At 39.6% G+C, this 20,946-nt stretch overlaps 1 protein-coding gene across 2 annotated transcripts; it reads left to right on the top strand.

Moving 5' to 3' along the window:
• Nucleotides 1–8,039: 8,039 nt before the first annotated feature.
• On the top strand, nt 8,040–16,402 carry LOC131417457 (keratin-associated protein 4-7-like). 2 transcript variants are annotated; one of them, XM_058560923.1, is made up of 2 exons: nt 8,040–8,393; nt 16,178–16,402. In XM_058560923.1, exons 1-2 carry the CDS (start codon nt 8,040–8,042, stop codon nt 16,400–16,402), a joined length of 579 nt encoding a protein of 192 aa, XP_058416906.1. The 2 variants fall into 2 exon arrangements, with proteins under 2 accessions (XP_058416906.1, XP_058416905.1); XM_058560922.1 differs by having other exon boundaries at nt 8,040–8,457; nt 16,182–16,402.
• The last annotated feature ends 4,544 nt before the right edge of the window (nt 16,403–20,946 follow it).

Genomic DNA, 20,946 nt, shown 5'->3' with positions numbered 1-20,946 from the left:
GCCCCCTGCCCCGTGATCACCATCTCTGTTTACCTCTGTCCCCACAGATGTAGACTCTCCTTTTGTGCTGGCCGTTAGGTCACACGGAGCCCGGTCGATGTCACTCAGCTGAATGTGGTCTCATGATTCCATCGGGGAGCCAGGTCTTGCTGTCGCAGAAGACGGACATGGCCCGGAGCACTTATACACAACAGATTTCACCCTTCACCCCAACCATTGGTGAAATCATTCCCCTAACTTCTTTTTTCTAGGAATTTTCTGTAACCTAACCTATTTCTCTACCGAAATAAAGTTACACTTCCCTGCATTAAAAATTCAGTGTGATTGTCGCTCCCTTAAGATTTTGTCTTCAGTTCCTAGACAAATGTGTCTGACCTACACCTGCAGGACACACCACAAGGTCTTGTCACTTCTCCTTAAAGGGTCCATTCTTCAGTGCCTGATTCTTTCCTAGATGCCTTCTTATTTCACGAGCAAATCACCTAAAAGTATGAATCCGTCCCAGGCGAAGAACACAAAAGTGAAAACTAGGAGTTTGGAGGACTCCATGTATATAAAAGCAGAAAGAACACAACACACGCTTCATGTGTCACATCAGCTGTCATAGCTACGCAAAGTGCTGTTTAGCACAGTCTGCAGGTTTCTATCAGACTTGCTCTCCACGACATGAGTGTCATCCACGCAGCAACCAAGTGTGCGCTGATTCTGTCCCCTATTTACAACAGGACCTCAGTTCCGTCTCAGTTTTTCTTTCAATAGGAGGTTTCAAATCTGCACGCACTCAAAGGGCAGGCAGGTAACCTAGACGAGTGAAGCATCCTTGATAAGACAACGTGTTGGGTGGAAACCGTGGCGAATTGCAGGCTGCATGACCACGTCAGCGAGCAGTATTGAGCTCCTGTCGGTTGTGTCTATGCGGAAATGGGGGCCCAGTGTGTTCACTGAAAAGTGAGTCTGCTTTCATTCATCCTCCCAAGTGCCCATCTCTTCATTCATTCAATTGAATAGTATTTATTGAGCATTTATTACCTGGGAGACACTGTTCAAGGCGCTGGGGTGACAGTGGAGACCAACACACCCAAAACTCTCTGCACTAGTGGAGCCGACATTCTAGAGGAGTTTCTCAACAAAACTCCCTCTTTGATGTGTTTAGTTTTCAATATTTTTCTCTACATTTGTGCACTCAGGGCTGTACACAATATTTTCCCCTGTGCTTTTATTTATATGAATAAGATTGAGCTCTGGAGGTTTTCTTTGGATGCAGGTATCTGTGGTTCAAATGGGGACACGTCCCCTAAAGGATGGTTTTACTAACATGTACTCTACCCCTCAACCCCAGAGCCCCACTGAAGCCACAATTTTGGAGAGGGATCTAGGGGGCAGGCTTACTGATGAGAAAGAGAATGGAGATAGAGCATCAGTTACTCACTTGGGGTGAGAACTAACCAGAAAGTTGGGCTCCCTCACTACAAACCAACTCCTGAATTAACAAGGACATGAGATATAAGGTCCGTGTACATAATTATCTATATTTTATACACTAGTGACAAACAACGACATGATTAAATTTAAATGAGAGCAAGTCCATTTACAAAAGCATCAAAAATATAAGATGCTGATCGAAAAAAACACAAAAACGTGGAAGACCTCTGCCCCTAAAGCTGCAACATTTTATGACGAGAAGTTAAAGAAAATCTAAATAAATGGAGATATATGCCACATTCCTGGATTGGTAGGGTCAATATTGTTAAGACGGCAATTCTCTTTCAATCAATCTAAAGACTCAATGCAATCTTGATCAAAATCCTAGGACACTATTTAGTAGATGCTTAGAGCTGATTTTAAAATTTATATAGACCTGGAAAGGACCTAGGATTTCCAGAGCAATCATTTTTTTTTAAATATTTTTATTGTGGTAACATTACTTTACAACATTGTATAAATTTCAGGTGTACATCATTATACTGCTATTTCTGCATAGATTACATCATGTTTTCATGGTCACCACCCAAATACTCACTACAATCCATCACCACACACGTGCTTAATCATCCCTTTCGCCCTCCTCCCTCCCCACTTCCCCTCTGGTTACCACCCATCCAATCTCTGTCTCTCTGTGTTCGTTTGTTGTTGTTATTATCTACTACTTATGAGGGAGATCATACGGTATTTGACTTTCTCCCTCTGACTTATCTCACTTTGCATAATACCCTCACTGTCCATCCATGTTGTCACAAATGGCTGGATCATAGTTTTTTATGGCTGAGTAGTATTCCATTGTGTATATATACCACAGCTTCTTCATCCATTCATCCCTTGATGGGCACTTAAGTTGCTTCCAAGTCTTGGCTATTGTGAATAATGCTGCAGTGAACACAGGGGTGCGTGTATCTTTACTCATTGGTGTTTAGTGATCTTTGGATAAATACCCAGGAGTGGAATAGTTGGATCGTATGGTAGTTCTATCCTTAATTTTTTGAGGAATCTCCATACTGTTTTCCATAGTGGCTGCACCAATTTGCACTCCCACCAGCAGTGTATGAGAGTTTCCTTCTCTCCACGTCCTCTCCAACACTTGTTGTTTCCTGTCTTGTTAATTATAGCCATTCTGATGGGCTTGAGGTGATATCTCATTGTATTTTGACATGCATTTCCTTGATAGTTAATGATGTTGAACATTTTTTCATGTGCCTGTTGGCCATCTGTGTATCTTCTTTGGAGAAATGTCTGTTCAGGACTTTTGCCCATTTTTTAATTGGGTTGTTGCTTTTCTTGTTGTTGAGATGTATGAGTTCTTTACACATTTTGGAGATTAACCCCTTATCAGATATATGATTTGAAAATATCTTCTCCCAATTGTTAGGTTGTCTTTTCATTTTGTTGATGGTTTCCTTTGCTGTGCAGAAGGTTTTAAGTTTGATGTAGTCCCATTTGTTTATTATTTCTTTTTTTCTCTTGCCTGGTCAGACATGGTACTTGAAAAAATGTTGCTAAGACTGACGTCGAAGAGCATACTGCCTATGTTTTCTTCTAGAACTTTCGTGGTTTCCGGTCTTATATTCAAGTCTTGAATCCATTTTGAGTTAATTTTTGTGTATGGTATAAGATAATGGTCTACTTTCATTCTTTTTCATGTGGCTGTCCAGTTTTCCAAACACCTTTTGTTGAAGAGACTTTCCTTTCTCCATTGTATGTTCTTGCCTCCTTTATCGAAAATTAGCTGTCCATAGATGTGTGGGTTTATTTGTGGGCCTTTGATTCTATACCATTGATCTGTGTGTCTGTTTTTGTGCCAGTACCATGCTGTTTTGGTTACTATAGCTTGTAGCATATTTTGAAATCAGGGAGTGTGATACCTCCAGCTTTGTTCTTTTTTCTCAGGATTTCTTTGGCTACTCAGGGTCTTTTGTTGTTCCATATAAATTTTAGGATTCTTTGTTCTACTTCTGTAAAAAATGTTGTTGGAACTTTGATAGGGATTGCATTGAATCTATAGATGGCTTTAGGAAGCATGGACATCTTAACTATGTTAATCCTTCCAGTTCAAGAGCACAGAGTATTTTCCATTTCTTTGTGTCTTCTTCAATTTCTTTCAGCAATGTTTTATAGTTTTCAGTGTACAGATCTTTCACTCTTTGGTTAAGTTTATTCCTAGGTATTTTGTTCTTTTTGTTGCAATTGTAAATGGGATTGTATTCTTAATTTCTCTTTCTGCTACTTCGTTGTTAGTGTATGGAAATGCAACTGATTTTTGTATGTTGATTTTGTATCCTGTGAATTTACCATATTCAATTATTACTTGTGAAAGTTTTTGGTGGATTCTTTAGGGTTTTCTATATATAAAATCATGTCATCTGCAAAAGTGACAGTTTCACTTCCTCCTTTCCAATGTGGATCCCTTTTATTTCTTTTTCTTGCCTGATTGCTCTGGCTAGGACTTCCAATACTATGTTAAATAGCAGTGGTGAGAGTGGGCCTCCTTGTCTGGTTCCTGTTCTTAGAGAGATAGCTTTCAGTTTTTCAAAGCAATCTTGAAAAATGAAATGAAGAAAGACGTAAAGGGTTTTGCAGGAAAAAGTGACATAGAAAATAGGCAGAGAATATTTATAATAGATATTCAAAGAAGAAAAACAAAGCTATGAAACAGAATGAAGACTAAGAACTGTAATTCAAATAAAGGTTCACGTGGATACACCTGGAAAAAGCAGCCCATAATGCTCAAAATTGAGACAGTGTTTTAAAACTACTGGATTTTAAAGAAAAAGGAAAAAAGTCATTGAAGTTGTAGGCAAAAAATCCACGTCAGTTGTAAGGAAAACAGAACTGGATTGTAGTCACACATTTTGATGGCAACACTTTATGTCAGAAGTCTTCCATTTTAAAGACACTGAAGAAAGAAAATGTGAGCCAAGGATTTGATATCCAGCCAAACTGAACTCCAGGTATAAAGGCCACAGATAAACTACTGTGAACACGACAGACCTCAGTGAATATTCGCCCATGGCCTGTCCTGAGGAATTTACTAGTGAACAAGCACAAGAACCTAAATGACTGAAGATACTGGAGGGACATCCACACGAGGACTAGCAGAGGGCAGTCGATAGACATACATAAGTATATATGCATGTATACATAATGTACATACAGATTATTTGTAGATCTAAAATGAGTGATGAACATGAGACAGGCAATATGATGTGTAACGGCTATGTACTGACCATGTAGATGTAGTACAATTATCAAAAATCGGAGGACAAGGAGAGAGAATAAATAAAGTGGAATAATTTTGCTGATTGCCTCTGAGTATTAATTGGGGGTTCAAATCTGATGCTGAAGGAGCAGGGGATGAAGAAGTAACTAGGTAATTTCAATGTTTCTGAAAGTAGAGAATCAGCTGACAATAGCCAAAAAATCAGACTCATAGTGTATTATATAAAGAAATTTTTATGAAGGTAACCGGTAGTACAAAATACAAACCTTTCTATACATCAAAAGACACACTGAGAGAGAGAGAGAAAGAGAGAGAGAATAAAATAAATAGGGAAATATTAGAAACAGAGCTAGAGATGGAATTATTTAACATGCATATTATAATATACATAATTCACTATATGTTGCATATCATTATTCATTATATATATCACTGTTTATTATATTATATATGTGTATCACTATATATATAATAAAACTTAAAGCCAAAAATATTGATCAATGATCGTAGCAATACACATAATAGGCTCAACTCACAGGGAAAAAGAAAAAGATTTTTCAGATAGGCTAAAACGTAAACACCCAACACTATGCTCTAGACAACAGAAACAACCAAAACAACAAGCTTCAGAAGGTTAAAAGTAAAACAAGAGAGGAAGATAGGGGCCAGCCCGGTGGCGTATGGTTAAGCTCTCGTGCTCCAATTCAGCAGCACGGGCTTCACGAGGTCAGATCCTGGGTGCAGACCTATGCACCGCTTATCAAGCCATTCTGTGGCAGGTTTCCCATACATAAAGTAGAGGAAGATGGGCATGGATGTTAGCCCAGGGTCAATCTTCCTCAGCAAAAAAAAAATAATAGAGGAAGATACATCATAGAAAATGCAAATGAAAGAAAGCAGGGGCCACAATTTTGATATCAAACAAGTCAGAGTCACACACAAAGCATTACGGGAGACAGGGTGGGATAGTTTATTATGGTAAAGGCCACCATGAAAATATAACTGCACAGCTAAACTTCAGAAACAGAACCTACAGGTGATGCGAGAATAAAGAAGAAACAAACCAATAACTGAATACTTGAACACACTTTGTATTTAAAGAGAGAACATGTGGAGAAAAATTAATAAGAGTATGAAATAACTAAACAAAATCAATAAGGTAGATCTTATAGATATGCATCAAACGCTCAACCCCCTTCGAAAAAAAAACTCCTTGTTTTCAAGTGCACAATATTATTTTAATAGTGAAAGCCTGGAAACAACCCGAATGTCCATCGATATGGGACTGGCTGAAGAAGCTATATTACGTCCACAGAGTGGACTTCTTCGTGGCTGAAAATGGAATGAAGACTATCTGAACACCCTGCTGTGAAGTGAGCTCTGGCATCAACTCTTGAGTGAAAAAAAGCAAGTTGGAGCAAAGTGTGTTAGTATACAACCATTTATCTTAGCAGCAAAAGAGCTACAAATATGCAAACACAAATACATTTATATTTAAAATAGCAGTTGGGAGGAAAACCTTAGATTATAAAGTCGACTATCTATGGGGGAGGGAGGGCACACACGGAAGGAACAGGAGTAGAAGCAAGACTTCCTTAAAGATGCTTCACTTTGTAGAATTTATTTTGGAATCATAATTACTTTGCATAATTCAAAAATTTAAATTTAAGAAGAGATTCCTAGAAATAAAAAGAAAACACTGATGGAGTATTCCATTCCATGCTTGATGATAACAAGATATGGTTCAAGAGTCCACCTCAAGTGTTTACCACCCAGCTGGAGACAGACAGCAAATACATTTAGGGTAGAGTCAGATGTGTGAAGTCTGAGTGTTCTACAATGTGACATCAGGCATGAAGGGGGAGCAGACGAGGTTTAAATACAGGTATGTCAAGGAAAACAGAAGAGACGAGGAGGCATCTGGGCTGGAACTTAAAGGAAAAATAAGAAATTGCTGAGCTGATGTGAGAGAAGGAACGCTCTAAGGAGATATAAGAGCACAATAAAAGGTGAGCAGTTAGTACTGCTCACACTTCACAGACTATTACAGGATCTAACAACCTTAACTCACTTCTATGTGACTCTAAGAGAACATTGTGTACCTCGTTGTTCTTTGAGAAGAAAGATCAAGACAATAATTACAAAGCATTCAGCAGAATATCTGGCACGTGGCAAGCACTCACAAATAGCAGCTGTCTATATTATCTCATTTTTCACTAAAAGTACATGGGACTTAAATACTTAATGCTTGTTTTGGACCCTAATCTCTTGATGCTTTGAATATTTGCCAAAATCTTGGCTGTTAATATATCTTATTTAAGTGCCTATAGGACAGAGTACGGCTTATCTGTTTATATCCTCTTTATCTAAGCAGAATGACTTGAATTCAGATTATTGAAAGTGTACAAGAGAAAGATGGTTTAAATGAAATCTTCTATATAACGCAGAATGCGTTGCATATGTTGGCCTATCAAAAGATAGGTCAAACCCACTCACCTTTAGCATATTATATGTGAAGATTCCTGGGGGATAAAGTGGCCATGCTGTGCTGGTGGCCCACATGCTAAAAAATAGAGGAAGATTGGCATGGATGGTGGCTCAGGGCAAATCTTCCTCAGCAAAAAGCAAGCAAACAGAAACAAACTCTTGAGATAGAGTGGTTACAATGAGATTGGAACGTCTTTTGTAACCTCCTGACTCTCTGATCATCCAGGAAACAGATCCCAGTCTCTCCTCATTGTACAAAAGTATAATGTCCACAAGTCCCCCCATATCGCAGATCCCCCCATTGTATGTATGTAACCCCAATGATGAGTGTTTCCTCCCATTTCCTTATCAGCACTCCACCTGACAGTAGCATGCATTTTTCCACTTTGGCTTAAAAATAGACTTGGCCTTGTGATATCCATCCTCAAAATATTGTCACAGAGTCATATAAAAGAAAAGGAAAAAAGTGACACATGTAAAAACTCAGTAATAGAATATCATATGATAGCCCCAACTTGAAAGACACATTAGGCAGAGGAAGAAACAGGAAAGTGGTTTCACCTGGATTAACAAGATTCAATGAATCATAACACTGTTGAAGGAAATGATGCTTTTCTTAGATATTGGCATGTTTAACCTGATAAACACAATTAGTAACTTAAAAATATTAATTGAATTCCCAGAAGGAAAAACAACAAGGAAAGAGTGTTGCTCACAGTAACATCCGCTACTTGGCAGAGTATAAAAGGGGACAGGGGTAAGGAGACACTCAAACTCAAAAAACCACTTTTGTGAAACCCACTCCTACCCATTTGTGGACCCCGCTCCTTCCGTTGACACCATGGTCAGCTCCTGTTGTGGCTCCGTCTGCTCTGAGCAGGGCTGTGGCCAGGAGACCTGCTGCCGCCCCAGCTGCTGCCAGCCTGTGTGCAGCCAGCCCACCTGCTCTCCCTCTGGCTGCAGCGTGTCCAGCTGCTGCAGGCCCCAGTGCTGCCTCTCCAGCTGCTGCCGCCCCAGCTGCTGCCAGCCCACCTGCTCTCGCCCCAGCTACAGTGTGTCCAGCTGCTGCAGGCCCCAGTGCAGCATCTCCAGCTCCTGTCCCCCTCCCTGCAGCATCTCCAGCTGCTGCCAGCCCTCTAGCTGTGGCTCCAGCTGCTGCCGCCCCTCCTGCTGCCTGCGCCCAGTCTGTGGCCGGGTCTCCTGCCACACCACTTGCTATTGCCCCACCTGTGTCATCTCCACTTGCCCCCGTCCCATGTGCTGCCCCTCCCCTTGCTGCTGAGCCCCCTGCCCTGTGACCACCATCTCTGTTTACCTCTGTCCTCACATTGTAGACCCTCCTTTTGTGCTGACCGTTAGGACACATGAAGTGGGGTTGATGTTGCTTGACTGAGTTGGGTCTCATGAATTTAATGAGCCTACCGTAGGCCCACTAACACTGTGAGCACATTCTGGCCCGAGTCCAAATTCTGCTTCTTCTGGGCCTCTCCCTCTCGTCCAAGTGTGAATTTGCTTGTAACATACCAACTGTTGTATTGACAAATTCTCCCCCAATTCTCCTTCTTAACTTTGGGCACCAGGCCATCAAGCTCAAGGAGCTGAAGTCTGACTTCAGTATTTCTATGCTACAGATTTTTATAGTCTCTCTCTTGATTGTGCAATGAAAATTGTCTTTTGTAATTCTTATTCCCCCATTTTTTCTCTATTATAACCCTATGCCGAAATAAACCACTACTTTTCTGTATGAAGATTCAGTGTGATGATACTCTTCTTTAATATTTCCTCTGCAGTCTGGACAACTGTATTTTACCTATACTTGTAGCACAGACAACATGGCTTTGTCAATTTTACAATAGATGCTGAGGCACCTTAGTCACAACTTAGACTTCACTGGCAGTCTCTTTAGTTCTTAGAGAAACTTGATATTCTCAGGAATTCATACATAAAAATTAGAGAAAAACTATTTGGGAAACCTATAAACAGTTAATGCTCTATGGGACAACATCTTTTCCATATTGTATATTTGTGGACGCAGTTAGTAATTATAAGGATAATGGAATTGGATGTCTGTAGCAGGGAGCAATTGATGATTTGGGAAAACATAATGAACGACGGAGGGTGATAAATCAGAAATTAAAGGATAGATGCATAAGCCAGAGGTTTCATTGGCAGCATAGACAGGGACTCTCATCTCCTGCAGCTCGAGAGCAGATAAAGCTGAGGAACAAACCTAGGACTTAATCATAAGAGTAGCAGAGCTCCTGAGGTGGTCATTCTGTCAGCCTAGGCAGCTCTGCCCTGTCAAGGCCGGGGCCCTAACTGAGAAAGAATGGAACCCTGAGATATGGGACAGGGGGCATCTGGATTGATGCACTTGAAGATCTTGAGCCTCCAAGTTTTCCTGAACTCTCTGGGCTTGCAGAGCTGATCCAATTTCCCTGTTAACATTTAGTGCCACCTCCATTCCTGAAGACGACGCAGAAGCTTCAGTCTTAAAAGACAGCACAAGCTACCCTCACTATCTTCTCCCACCTCTCTTTGTTGCCAATAACTAGAGTTAAGTTACAACGCAAAGCACCCAGAGAATTGCTGAACCTGCTAATGGGAGACTGCACCCCAAAAGGTCTGCAGGACTCAGAGACTGCTTCATAGATAGTGGTGTGCTTTTCCGTTAGGAGGCACACATTGTCCGGTTGTCTGTTTTTGTGATGTTCGCAGCTGTTGATGACCATTGCCTAGAACCATTATTTCATTAGGTGTAGCAAAATTGTGATATGGCAATTCTGTAATTTCTCCACCGTTTATTAGCTGGAATAATTCCATGAAGAGAAACTTCCCCTCATCAACATTTGGTTATCCTGAGGAATATTATGTACAGGAAAGGCGAAATAAATGCTTGATTCTTTCCCTTTATTTACCAGTTTGCATCCTCCAAAGGTGACCAAAGAGGTGTTATTTTTTAAATTTGTGTCAATACGAACTCATGGATTTCAATGTACTTGATGGTATACCAATCCATTCTAGTTCATATCTTTACTGATGCTCAGATAAGAAACTTCAAGTTGGCCTTCGGGTCCTTTTGACATGAATCTAGCAGTCTTGCAAGATTTCCTTGTTTTTTTGATATAACAAGATATTCCAGACTCATTTGTACATTTCCTTCCCCAACCTTCTAAACAAACATTTCTCCAAGTAGCTCCAGATCCTTTAAGGAGAAAACTGTAATTGACACCATAAATTGAAATATGAGAATGCTTATTATGACTAAGTCCTTTTCTTTCAGGTTTTTCAATGTTCACAACTAGAAAATATATATTTAAATGATAAACCATGTCATGAGTTTCTACTGAGAATGACAAGATTTTTACTTAACCTCATATATCTTACTTATAAATCTCATTTCTCCCATGCCAAAAATACTAATTCTCAGTAACACCAATGTAATTACTCATTTTCTTTATTCTATAATGTTTTCCCAACAGTCTCAGAATAACATTACCAATACAGTCATGTGCCACATAATGACGTTTTGGTCAATGATGGACCACATATACAAGGGTGGTCCCATAAGATGAGTACCATACAGCCTAGATGTATAGTAGTCTATACCATCTAGGTTTGTGTAAGTACATTCTATAATGTTTGCAAGACAAAATTGCCTAACAACCATTTCTCAGAAGTGTCCCCATGGTGAAGCAATGCATGAATGTACTAATAACAGCAATATGGTTACTGAAAACAAGCTTAAGATCATTTTTCAGTTGTTTTATTTATTTATTTTTCATCTTGGAGTAGTTGCTTTTCTGAAGTTATGCCTCGATATACAGTTAGACTCCTTTGTTATTGTTGTTTTAGTGATTTTGAGAGATTTTCAAATTTTTAATTGCTTTTTGTAATTATTTAAAATATTTACATGGGTCTAAAGTCAAAGCTACAGAACAAGGTATATTCAAAGAAATTTGGCTTCTATCCCTGTCTTCTCCTCCTCATCCACTCCACCTTCTTTCGGTCAATTTGAAAAAAAAATTACTTTCATTATTTTTGATACTTCCATTATTTTTTTTCTTTTCTTCCCAGCTTTATTAAGGTATAACTGATATACAAAAACTGCATATACTTAGTGTACAATTTGATGTTTTGATATATACTCTTGAAACCAACACCGCCATTAAGATAATGAACATCCCTCGCCCCCTTTGTAATTCCTTCCCATCCCCTCCCCCAGGCAACTACTGATTTGTTGTCACTATAAATTTGTTTACACTTTTTAGAATTTTATATAAATGGAGTCCTATATTGTGTACTCTGTCTGGCTCTTCATTCAGCATAATTATACTGAGATTCACGTTGTCATGTGTATCACCAGTTCGTTTCTCTTTATGACTGAAAAGTAGTCATCGTATGGACATACCACATTTGTTTATCCACTCATCTGCTGGTGGACACTTGTTTCCAGGTTTTTTTCTTTTACAAATAAAGTCACCAAGAACATTTGCAAACAAGTCTTTGTGGACTTATGCATTTATTTCTCTCGGGTAAATACTTTAGAGTGGAATGGATAGGTCACATGGTAGGTGTATCTTTAACTCTTTCAAGAAACTGTCAAACTGTTTTACAAAGTGATTGTGCCATTTTATGTTCCTTCTTTGTATGAGAGTTCCAATGGCTTCACATTACCACCAGCTCTTGGTAAGGTCAGTCTTGCTAATGTTAACCATTCCAGAGAGTGTACAATGTTATCTCATTGTGGTTTTAGCTTGAATTTTCTTAATGGTTAATGATGTTAAACGTCTTTTCAAGGGTTTATTTGCCATTCGTATATTTTCTTTGGTGAATGTCTGTTCGAATCTTTTGCCCATTTTTTGTTGTGTTGTTTATCTCATTATTGAGTGGTATGAGATCTTTACATGTTCTATATACAAATCACGTTGGATATACATTTTGTAAGTATTTTCTCCAAGTGTGTGGCTTACCTTTCTGCTTCCTAAATAGTATCTTTTGAAGAGTAAAAATTTTTTATTTTGTTGGAGTCCAATTAATTGCTTGTTCTGGGATGCAATTAAGTTGACTTAACAGTTTGATCCTTTCAAGACTTGCTTATAAGCTGTGTGAGGTGGGGCCGGAGCAGCTTTCAGTCTAGGGAAAAATCTGCCCCACTCCTGAGACAATACTCTTCAGAGGCCTCTAACCAATGAACCGAGAGTTATGAGGTTTTTCACTCTGGCGTATGGGAGTGTGTACTATTTCCGGCCCTGTGTCAGCTCCAAGGATTGTTCCCTCTGCCTTTTATGGGGTTGGGGGACTCCTTCTCTGTCCTTAGGTAGTTTCTTCACACACACGCCCTCATCAGTACTCAGCTGAAGACTCAGGTGGACCTTCTGCTGATCTCTGTGGTTCTCTGTAACTCTCTCCTCTCTGCTACTCTGCCCTGTGAATTCCAGCTATCTTGGCCTCCTTCATCTCACCTCCATCTCCTCAAATCAGGATGACTACCTGGCTCTACCTGGTTCTCTCTCCCGGAGCTGCACCCCAGAAACTCTCTTCAACAAATAAACTGAGGCAACCCGAAGGATCACCTCATTTGTTCCCTTTCTCTAATGAGCCCGTTTTCTGCCCTGCCTAATGGCCAACGTCTAAAACCATTGTCTAACTTATTTTTGCCTGCCTTTTCAGTTGTTTCAGGCAGGAGGGTAAATCCAACCGCTGTTAGTCCATCTCGGCTGGAAGTGTAAGCCCCTCTTTCTTGTTTTCTCATCTCCTCTCTCTTTATTCTTCCATTATTAAAAAAAATAATGTAATGTAAGCAAATATATTTTCTATATTTGTTCCCTTGTTTTTAGACACATTGTAGAACACCACAGACACTTTTCTTCATCTGCTTTATTGTCTCTGAACAACATATCCTGGGGATTACTTCACGGCAACGTATAGAGAGACTCCTCATCCCTTTTTACCACTAAATCGTACTCCACCCTGGGGAATGCAGCAGTTTATTCCCCAGGACCCTGTTGAAGGACCCCTGTGTGGTATCTGGTTTTCATCGTTGTTGTTTTGTTTTTACAAATAGCACTGCTGTGAATAATCTTGTGTAACATCTCTTCCTATTTTTGCCTGAGTACCTTTTGGATAATTTACAGAATTGGGATAGCTGAGTCAAAGAATAATGCTGCTTGTTGTCAAATCTTCAAGAGAAAAGTATGAGCATGCCTATTTCCACATAGTGTCACTATTAGACAATACTGTCAAAGTCTAAATTTTTGACAATCTCACAGGTGAGAAGTGGTATTCCATATTATTTCATTTCTATTCTTATGCATGAGATTGGATATCTTTATATGGTGAAGAATGATTTCATTTTATTTTTCCATCAGACTTTTGGCCTTTTTGCTAATCTAATTTTAAAAGTGCTTTATATATTAAGGCCCTTAACCCTTTATCTTTGGTATATATTGCAAATATTTGTATTCATTTGTCATTTGTCTTTTTACTTTATTTATGGTATTTTTTCTATGTAATTTTTATTACAAATGATTGTCTTTTTGCTATCAGAATTTAAGTGCAAAATGTGTGTATATACAACTGAAAAAATATTAAATTATGAGCCTTCTTCAATGATGACGTCTCCTGATACCGCTATTGCCCATTCTGTAAGTGGTTCTGGTTGACTCTCCTTGAAATATTGCATCAATATCTTTTTACCACATCATTGTCACCCACCTAGACAGGCATTCATCTCTCACTGCCAGACTGCAACCACCACCTAAACTTTCTTCTTGCTTCCTGTCACTCCACCCACCCCAAGCCAAATAATATTTTAAAAGCCTAGATATATGCTCACACTTTTCTCCCAACTGTGTGATGATATGATATCCCCTTTCTTTGTATAAATTCAAGAATATCCTTACATTCTTCTCATTCTATCAATGGAGTACTATATTTCTCTACTCTCCTACACACACCATCCAGACGAGTCATTTATTCCATCAAAAGCCAAAAATATACTTTCATTCTATCATGTCTCCATTGCCTGAATGTTCTTTTTTTTTTTTGATTTTTTGTTTATTGCAGTAACATTGGTTTATAACATTGTAAAAATTTCAGGTGTACATCATTATACTTCTATTTCTGCATAGATTACATCATGTTCACCACCCAAATACTAATTACAACCCCTCACCACACACATGTTCCGAATTATCCCTTTCACCCTCCTCCCTCCCCGCTTCCCCTCTGGTAACCACCAATCCAATCTCTGTCCCTATGTGAATGTTCTTTCTTCTCTTCTCCATCCATCTAGATTATCTATAGTATGTTATAGGGTGAATAAATGTCCCATGTTTTCAATAAATCCCACATTCACTCAGTGCAATTGCTAGGCATCATATTTATAAATGTGAATAAGACAGTCTCTGACCTCAGGGGGTATACAGAAAGATGGGAAATAGAGATATAAACCAATTATGATAAAGTGTGATACCCTAGACCACAGGCATATTTGGGAACAAGAGGGAGGGAAGAGTTCATTTTGAATGGGGTAGATGTCAAGAAAGATATTAGAGATGAGTTGGTATCTGGACTGGACATTTGGGTATGAACACGAGTTTGCTGAGTTGACAAGGGAGAAAGTATATTTACACAAATGAAACAGCATGAGAAATGACATGGGTTTACTATTCTTCATACCTTCTTTGAACATTCTAGGAGAGAACCACCTTCCCTACTGACTTCAGTGTGACTTCAATCTGTCTAAGCCTCAATGACTTCATGTCTAAAGAATTCAGAAAATTTGTGTCTACCTCATAGAGTCCTTGTGAAGCGTAAACAAGATAACAATTAGAGAGAACTCAGAAAATTCCTGACACACAGTAGACACTCAAAAATAGTAACTATTAGTATTAGCTCATATTTCATAAGAAGTATATGGATTTAAATACATAATTATTTTGTTTACTAATCACATAGTGCTCTAATTAGTGGCCAAACTCCTATGCATGTGTCTCCTTTGTCTTATTCAAGTGTCTATGGGACAGAGATTAAAGATTAACCCCTATATCTCATTTATATCAAGCAAAATATCTCAAACATATCTTGTTGAGAGGCAATAGCTCAGAATATAAGAAAATATTTAATTATACATATTCCATTGGGTATGCTGACCTACCAAAATAAGATAAAAAATACTCCCTTATGATACCCTATCTCTGAAGAATACGTCAACAATAATTTAATAATTTTAAAAAGGACAAATCATGCCAATGCATTTTTACTATTTAAAAGTAGTGAATCATTGCATTGTAACTGTTTCAAATTGAACAGATTCAATAAGACAAAACAGATAGGAACTTTGTTTTGATCCTTTGCACCTCACTGACCATCCAGGAAATCCAAAGGAATCACAGTGTTCCTCATTGCACACAAGTGACTGCCCTTCCTCCAAGATGGGTCTTTCATCCTATTCCTACCATTCCTACCAGCATTTCCTGTGACTTGCTCTTAACCTCTTTGACAACAGAGGAGATTTAGTCATCACAAAATCCATTTTCAACATATTATCCTGGAGTGAAATACATGAATGAAGAATTAACACATGTGAAATCCAGTGAAACAACATCATATACTAGGTCTACTTTAAAGACATATCAGACAAGGGAAGGAATATGGGAGCTGATTTATTTGGCTGTAACCAAATCGGATAGCTCATAATAACAGGAAAAGGAAATGGTGCGTTTTTTGTTTATAGGAATATTTACCAGATAAACACAGTTGTATAATTTACTAAGACTAACTGATTTTCCATTAGGACAATCAACAACAAGAAGAGTCCTGCACATGGTCACAATAGCCCTCAGCAGGGTGTAAAAATGACAGAGGGCAAGGAGAGAGATCACACTCCAGACCCTCTCTCTCCTGGAAAACCACCCAGAGCTTCAGCCCTCTGACACCACGGTCAGCTCCTGTTGTGGCTCCCTCTGCCCTGAGCAAGGCTGTGGCCAGGAGCCCTGCTGCCGCCCCAGCTGCTGCCAGACCACCTGCTGCAGGACCACCTGCTGCCAACCCAGCTGCTGTGGCTCCAGCTGCTGCCATCCCCGCTGCTGCCTGCGCCCAGTCTGTGGCCGGGTCTCCTGCCACACCACTTGCTATCGCCCCACCTGTGTCATCTCCACCTGCTCCCGTCCCGTGTTTTGCCCCTCCCCTTGCTGCTGAATCTCTGCTTTGAACACAGCACTTCCTCACTGCCTCCCTCCCCACAGATGCAGACCCTCCTTTTCAAAAATGTGGAGTGCTTAAGAGAATTGATCTCTTGAGTCCCACAAGCAAACCCCAGTCCTATTAATTCTGTGTCCTCATTCCAACTTCTGTCCAAACTCCCTTCCTTCCAAATGAATTCATTTAGAATTTCCTAATAAATTATATACCCCCAACTTTCCTCCCTTTGCCTTCAGGACATCCATTCTTCATGCTCAAGGAATTTAAAGATTGTCTCCATCACTTGTGGGGCCACAGATTTTAACCCCTCTGACGTGGAAGTCCAATGAAGTCTTTCTGTGTACTCCTTTGCAAATATTTTCTTATATCTTGTTATTTCCATGTACCAAAATAAATCTCTTTCTATTGGAACTGAAAATTGAATGTGATTGTTACCCTCTTTCTCTCTCTGTCTTTCTTTTTTTTTTTTCTGTGAGGAAGAACAGCCCTGAGCTAACATCCGTTGCCAATCCTCGTCTTTTTACTGAGGAAGATTGGCCCTGGGCTAACATCCGTGCGCATCTTCCTCTACGTTATATGGGACACCGCCACAGCATGGCTTGACAAGCAGTGCACCTGTCCACGCCCGGGATCCGAACCTGGGAACCCCGGACCGCCAAAGTGGAGTGTGCGAATTTAACCATTACGCCACACGGTCGGCCCCTGTTACTCTCTTTTTTCAAAGGTTTTATATTTGAGTCCTGGGTAATCATATTTTGCCAACACCTGTCAGCACAAATTAGTCAACCTCCAGTAGAGGCCAAATGGCATTGGTCACTGCCTAGTTTTCTCTAGAAAGTCATTTTAGTCTCAGGCAAATCAGCTAATCATTTTCTTGTCTTCATAAAAAAAGAGTGAAACTAACATCATGGAGCACCATGAATATAGCAACAGGGGAAAAATTTTGGAAAGATTGATTACAATTCATGATTTTTAAAATATATCAGCTTTCAGTTTTTTTTACCCATAAAAGCAGCCGATAGATAGCTTAGCAAAGTCTATGTACTTTCTACTTAGAGTCACATGCAATGAATCCTTCCTCCACATACACCATAGTTCTGCTTTATTCTGACAGTCAGAGCTTCAGTGGAGGATTTATTCTGCCTTATAGAGGGGCTGCCTTCAGCGCCAGGCAGGTGATGTAAATGAATGGAGCAGGCCTGGTGGAAGTTCAGATGTATTGCTGAGTTTTTGGCCAAGAGACCCCTTTCTGGGGTCACTTTCAGGAGAGTCAGCTGAGACCTCTCCCGAGACTGTATCGCAGCTTTATTTCTCTGTGTCCAATCCTGCTTCATTCCCTTCCCTTCCACAGGTATTAATCCCAAGAGCGCCCCTCAACAAACCTCCTGCCTGCCAACCTCCATCTCCGTGTCTGTTTCCAGAGAACCCAAACTGTCCCCCAAACCAATATGGAATTCATGATAGCTAATTGGAGAGCTGGAATGATTAACTGAAATGTACATTTAATCTTTTAGTGCATGATAAGTAGGACTATAAACCTAATAGCAGAATACATATTTAACTGAATCAACAGAGAAAGTTGTGAATTTTATATAAATCAAAATGATTCTTTCCAACGGACTTTTATATCACTTATACACAAACACATGCTTTTTAAAAATTTAAATAACACAAAAGCATGTGATCAGAAGTGAGTTCCCTTCATTAGTCTTTGCCAGTCCCATCAAGACTCACTGTTACAATGGAGGTACATCCTTATTAAATGCATTTATATCACACCTATGTATTTATTCACAAACCTGGCTTTGCCTGGACATTTCTTGTTCTGACATTTATTCAAAGAATATTTTACGTCCTTCAGGAAATGTTCAGACTTTCCTCCATACAGGCCAAGTGTATTGCTTAGCAGATTTACTGACATGTGTTTTTATGTTTATTGTTGAGAATTGTGAGTGCATTTTTTCCTTTACATTTTACAGAGGAATATTGCTGGTGCATAAGAAATCTATTGATTTTATGAGTCTGCCTTGTGTCCGACCTTGCTGTTAGCATTAGGCCTCAGTTGATTCTCTGGGATTTTCCGGGCGTATGCTCACGGCCGCTCACTACCTCCAGCCTCGGTCATGTCCCCAGCTTTCTTCCCCAGTTGCCCACAGTGGTAACCCCATCATGCATGCAAACTTTCTGGGTTTTTCTTCCTCTCCTGTCTACTTTCCTCCACTTCCTTCCTTCTGCTTCCCAGGAACACCTCCCAAGTAAACTACTTGTACTCACGTCTTTGTCTCACAGCCGGCTTTGGTTGGAATTCAAGCTAAGACAATAGATGCTCAGCAGATACTTTTGGCTGATTGACATCAAACCAGTCATAGTGGTTATTTCCAGCAAAAAGAGCAAAACTGGGAAGTCAGGAGGTTAAGGAGAACCAGTGTTACCATTTGGTGTTTATCTCCTTCCTATCTGTTCTCTGTGTGAACGTAGGCAAGTGTACTAAGCACAGTATCTGTGGTTATCTGTAAACAACAAGCGTCAATCCATAGATCGAATCTTAACTTCCACAACTTTCCACATACATTATTAATCAGATGACACGTTACTTACCACATAAATAAATGTGACTTTCCTCAACTGTAACTAGGAGCCCTTTGTTTGGAAGGTTTCTCCCTCTTTTCTCCATCAGTCAAAAGATACATATTTTTAAAGGACCATGATATGCCCCCATGGCATCAAAAAACCTTCATTCACTCAACAAACATTTATCACTAGTGTGCTCTGTCCCAGCAGAGCACCATGGTAACAAAATGTCATAGCTCATACCTTCAGGGTATCTGCATTGGAATGGGGGAAGGACAGAAACAAATAACTGTGAGCGTGCTAAATTAGAGCACAAGGCATGGAAGAATTATATATGAATGGGGTAGTTTGTCAGGAATGATATAATTATATCATTGAGGGGGAAGCATTTCAGCTGAGTTTTGAGAGATGAATAGGAGTTTGCAGAGATGAAAAAGAAACATTCCAGCAAAATGAAAGAGCTTCAGCAAACTCTTGCAAGTTTTTTTCACCCCTTCCTTGACTAGTCTAAGACCAAGACAAGCTTATTTTCTGTTTAATCTTGCACGAGTTTTTTTATTCTTTTAACTTCTCTATGCTCCTTTTGTCTTTTCCACTAAAATAGCATTAAGAATATACACTACTTTATAGGGTTGCATTAAAGATTAAAAAATAAATGTATTCAGCATAATGCCTGGTACATAGTGAACACTTCATAAATGATAGATGTTAGAATTTCCTCACCTTTCACTGAGGGTGTATGGAACTTATCCGCATAGTATATATTTCGATTTTAGTTCTTTAACGAAAGTAACTGTCATTCTTTCAATCGTTGCCAAACTCCACTTCCTACGCATGTGTCTTATTCAAGTACCTACAGGAAAGACATGAGGGTTTATCTGTTACGCCCCCATTGTAGCCAACAGAATGGCTTGGATATGTGTTATCGAAGCTTAATAATCCTAAATACTGTTTACATATAATGAATGCTTCTGTAATGAAATATCCATTGTGCAAGTTTGACAATCAGAAGATAAACCAAAACTTCCCTCTCTTAATGCCTATCCTGGAAGAAGTACAGCAATAATGTGTTTTTACTACTTAAAAGCAGTGAGTCATTGCTAAGTGCTGCAGCTTGAGACAGTGGAATAAGATCTGGCACAGAGCTTGAAACTTCCTGGGGGTCCAACCATCTCCCTGACCATCCAAGATGCCCACAGAGGCTCACAGTCATCCTCATTATAGATGAGACACTTTCCCCCCAGATGGGTCTTTCTTTCTAATTTCTTTCCAGAATTTCACCAGACCAGCACATGTGCCCCTCATCTTTGACAACAAAAGATATTTTAGCGTTGTAAGAACCATTCTCCTTGAATTTCAGGGAGTAGTGTCAGATAGGAGGAAATGTCATATTAAAAAAAAAAAAAAGTCAGGGACCAGCTCGGTGGCATAGTGTTTAAGTTCGCATGCTCTGCTTCAGGCATGGGACATGGCCTGGGGTTCTCGGGTTCAGATCCCAGGCGCACACCTACACACTGCTTATCAAGTCATGCTGTGGCAAGCGTCTCCCATATAAAGTAGAAGAAGATGGGCACGGATCTTAGCTCAGGGCTAATCTTCCTTACCAAAAAAAAAAAAAGCGTCAGAGTCATGTGACGAGTGCATTGTAAAAGACACTACAACCACCAGAAACAAAGGGGTCACCCACTAAGGAAGAGATGTGACAAATCTTTCAATTGGCAACATGAGAGTACACCAGGAAAAGGAAATGTTAAGTTATTTTCTCCATTTTGGACTATTTAACTAGAAACACACAATTATGTAATTAAATGATGAAGTTTTCCAGTAAGGTAAACAATAACAAGGAAATAATGACATGATGATAGCAGCCCTTTAGCAGGGTATAAAGAGGGATGTGAGCCAAGGAGATTCCCAGACTTAAGAACCTCACTCTACTGGAAACCCACCCAGAACCTCCAACCTCCGACACT

Source organism: Diceros bicornis, chromosome 18, assembly GCF_020826845.1.
Source record: "Diceros bicornis minor isolate mBicDic1 chromosome 18, mDicBic1.mat.cur, whole genome shotgun sequence".
Classification (NCBI taxonomy): Eukaryota; Metazoa; Chordata; class Mammalia; order Perissodactyla; family Rhinocerotidae; genus Diceros; species Diceros bicornis.
The sequence above is the reverse complement of the archived record's forward strand: the minus strand, read 5'-3'. Positions and strand labels throughout refer to the sequence as shown.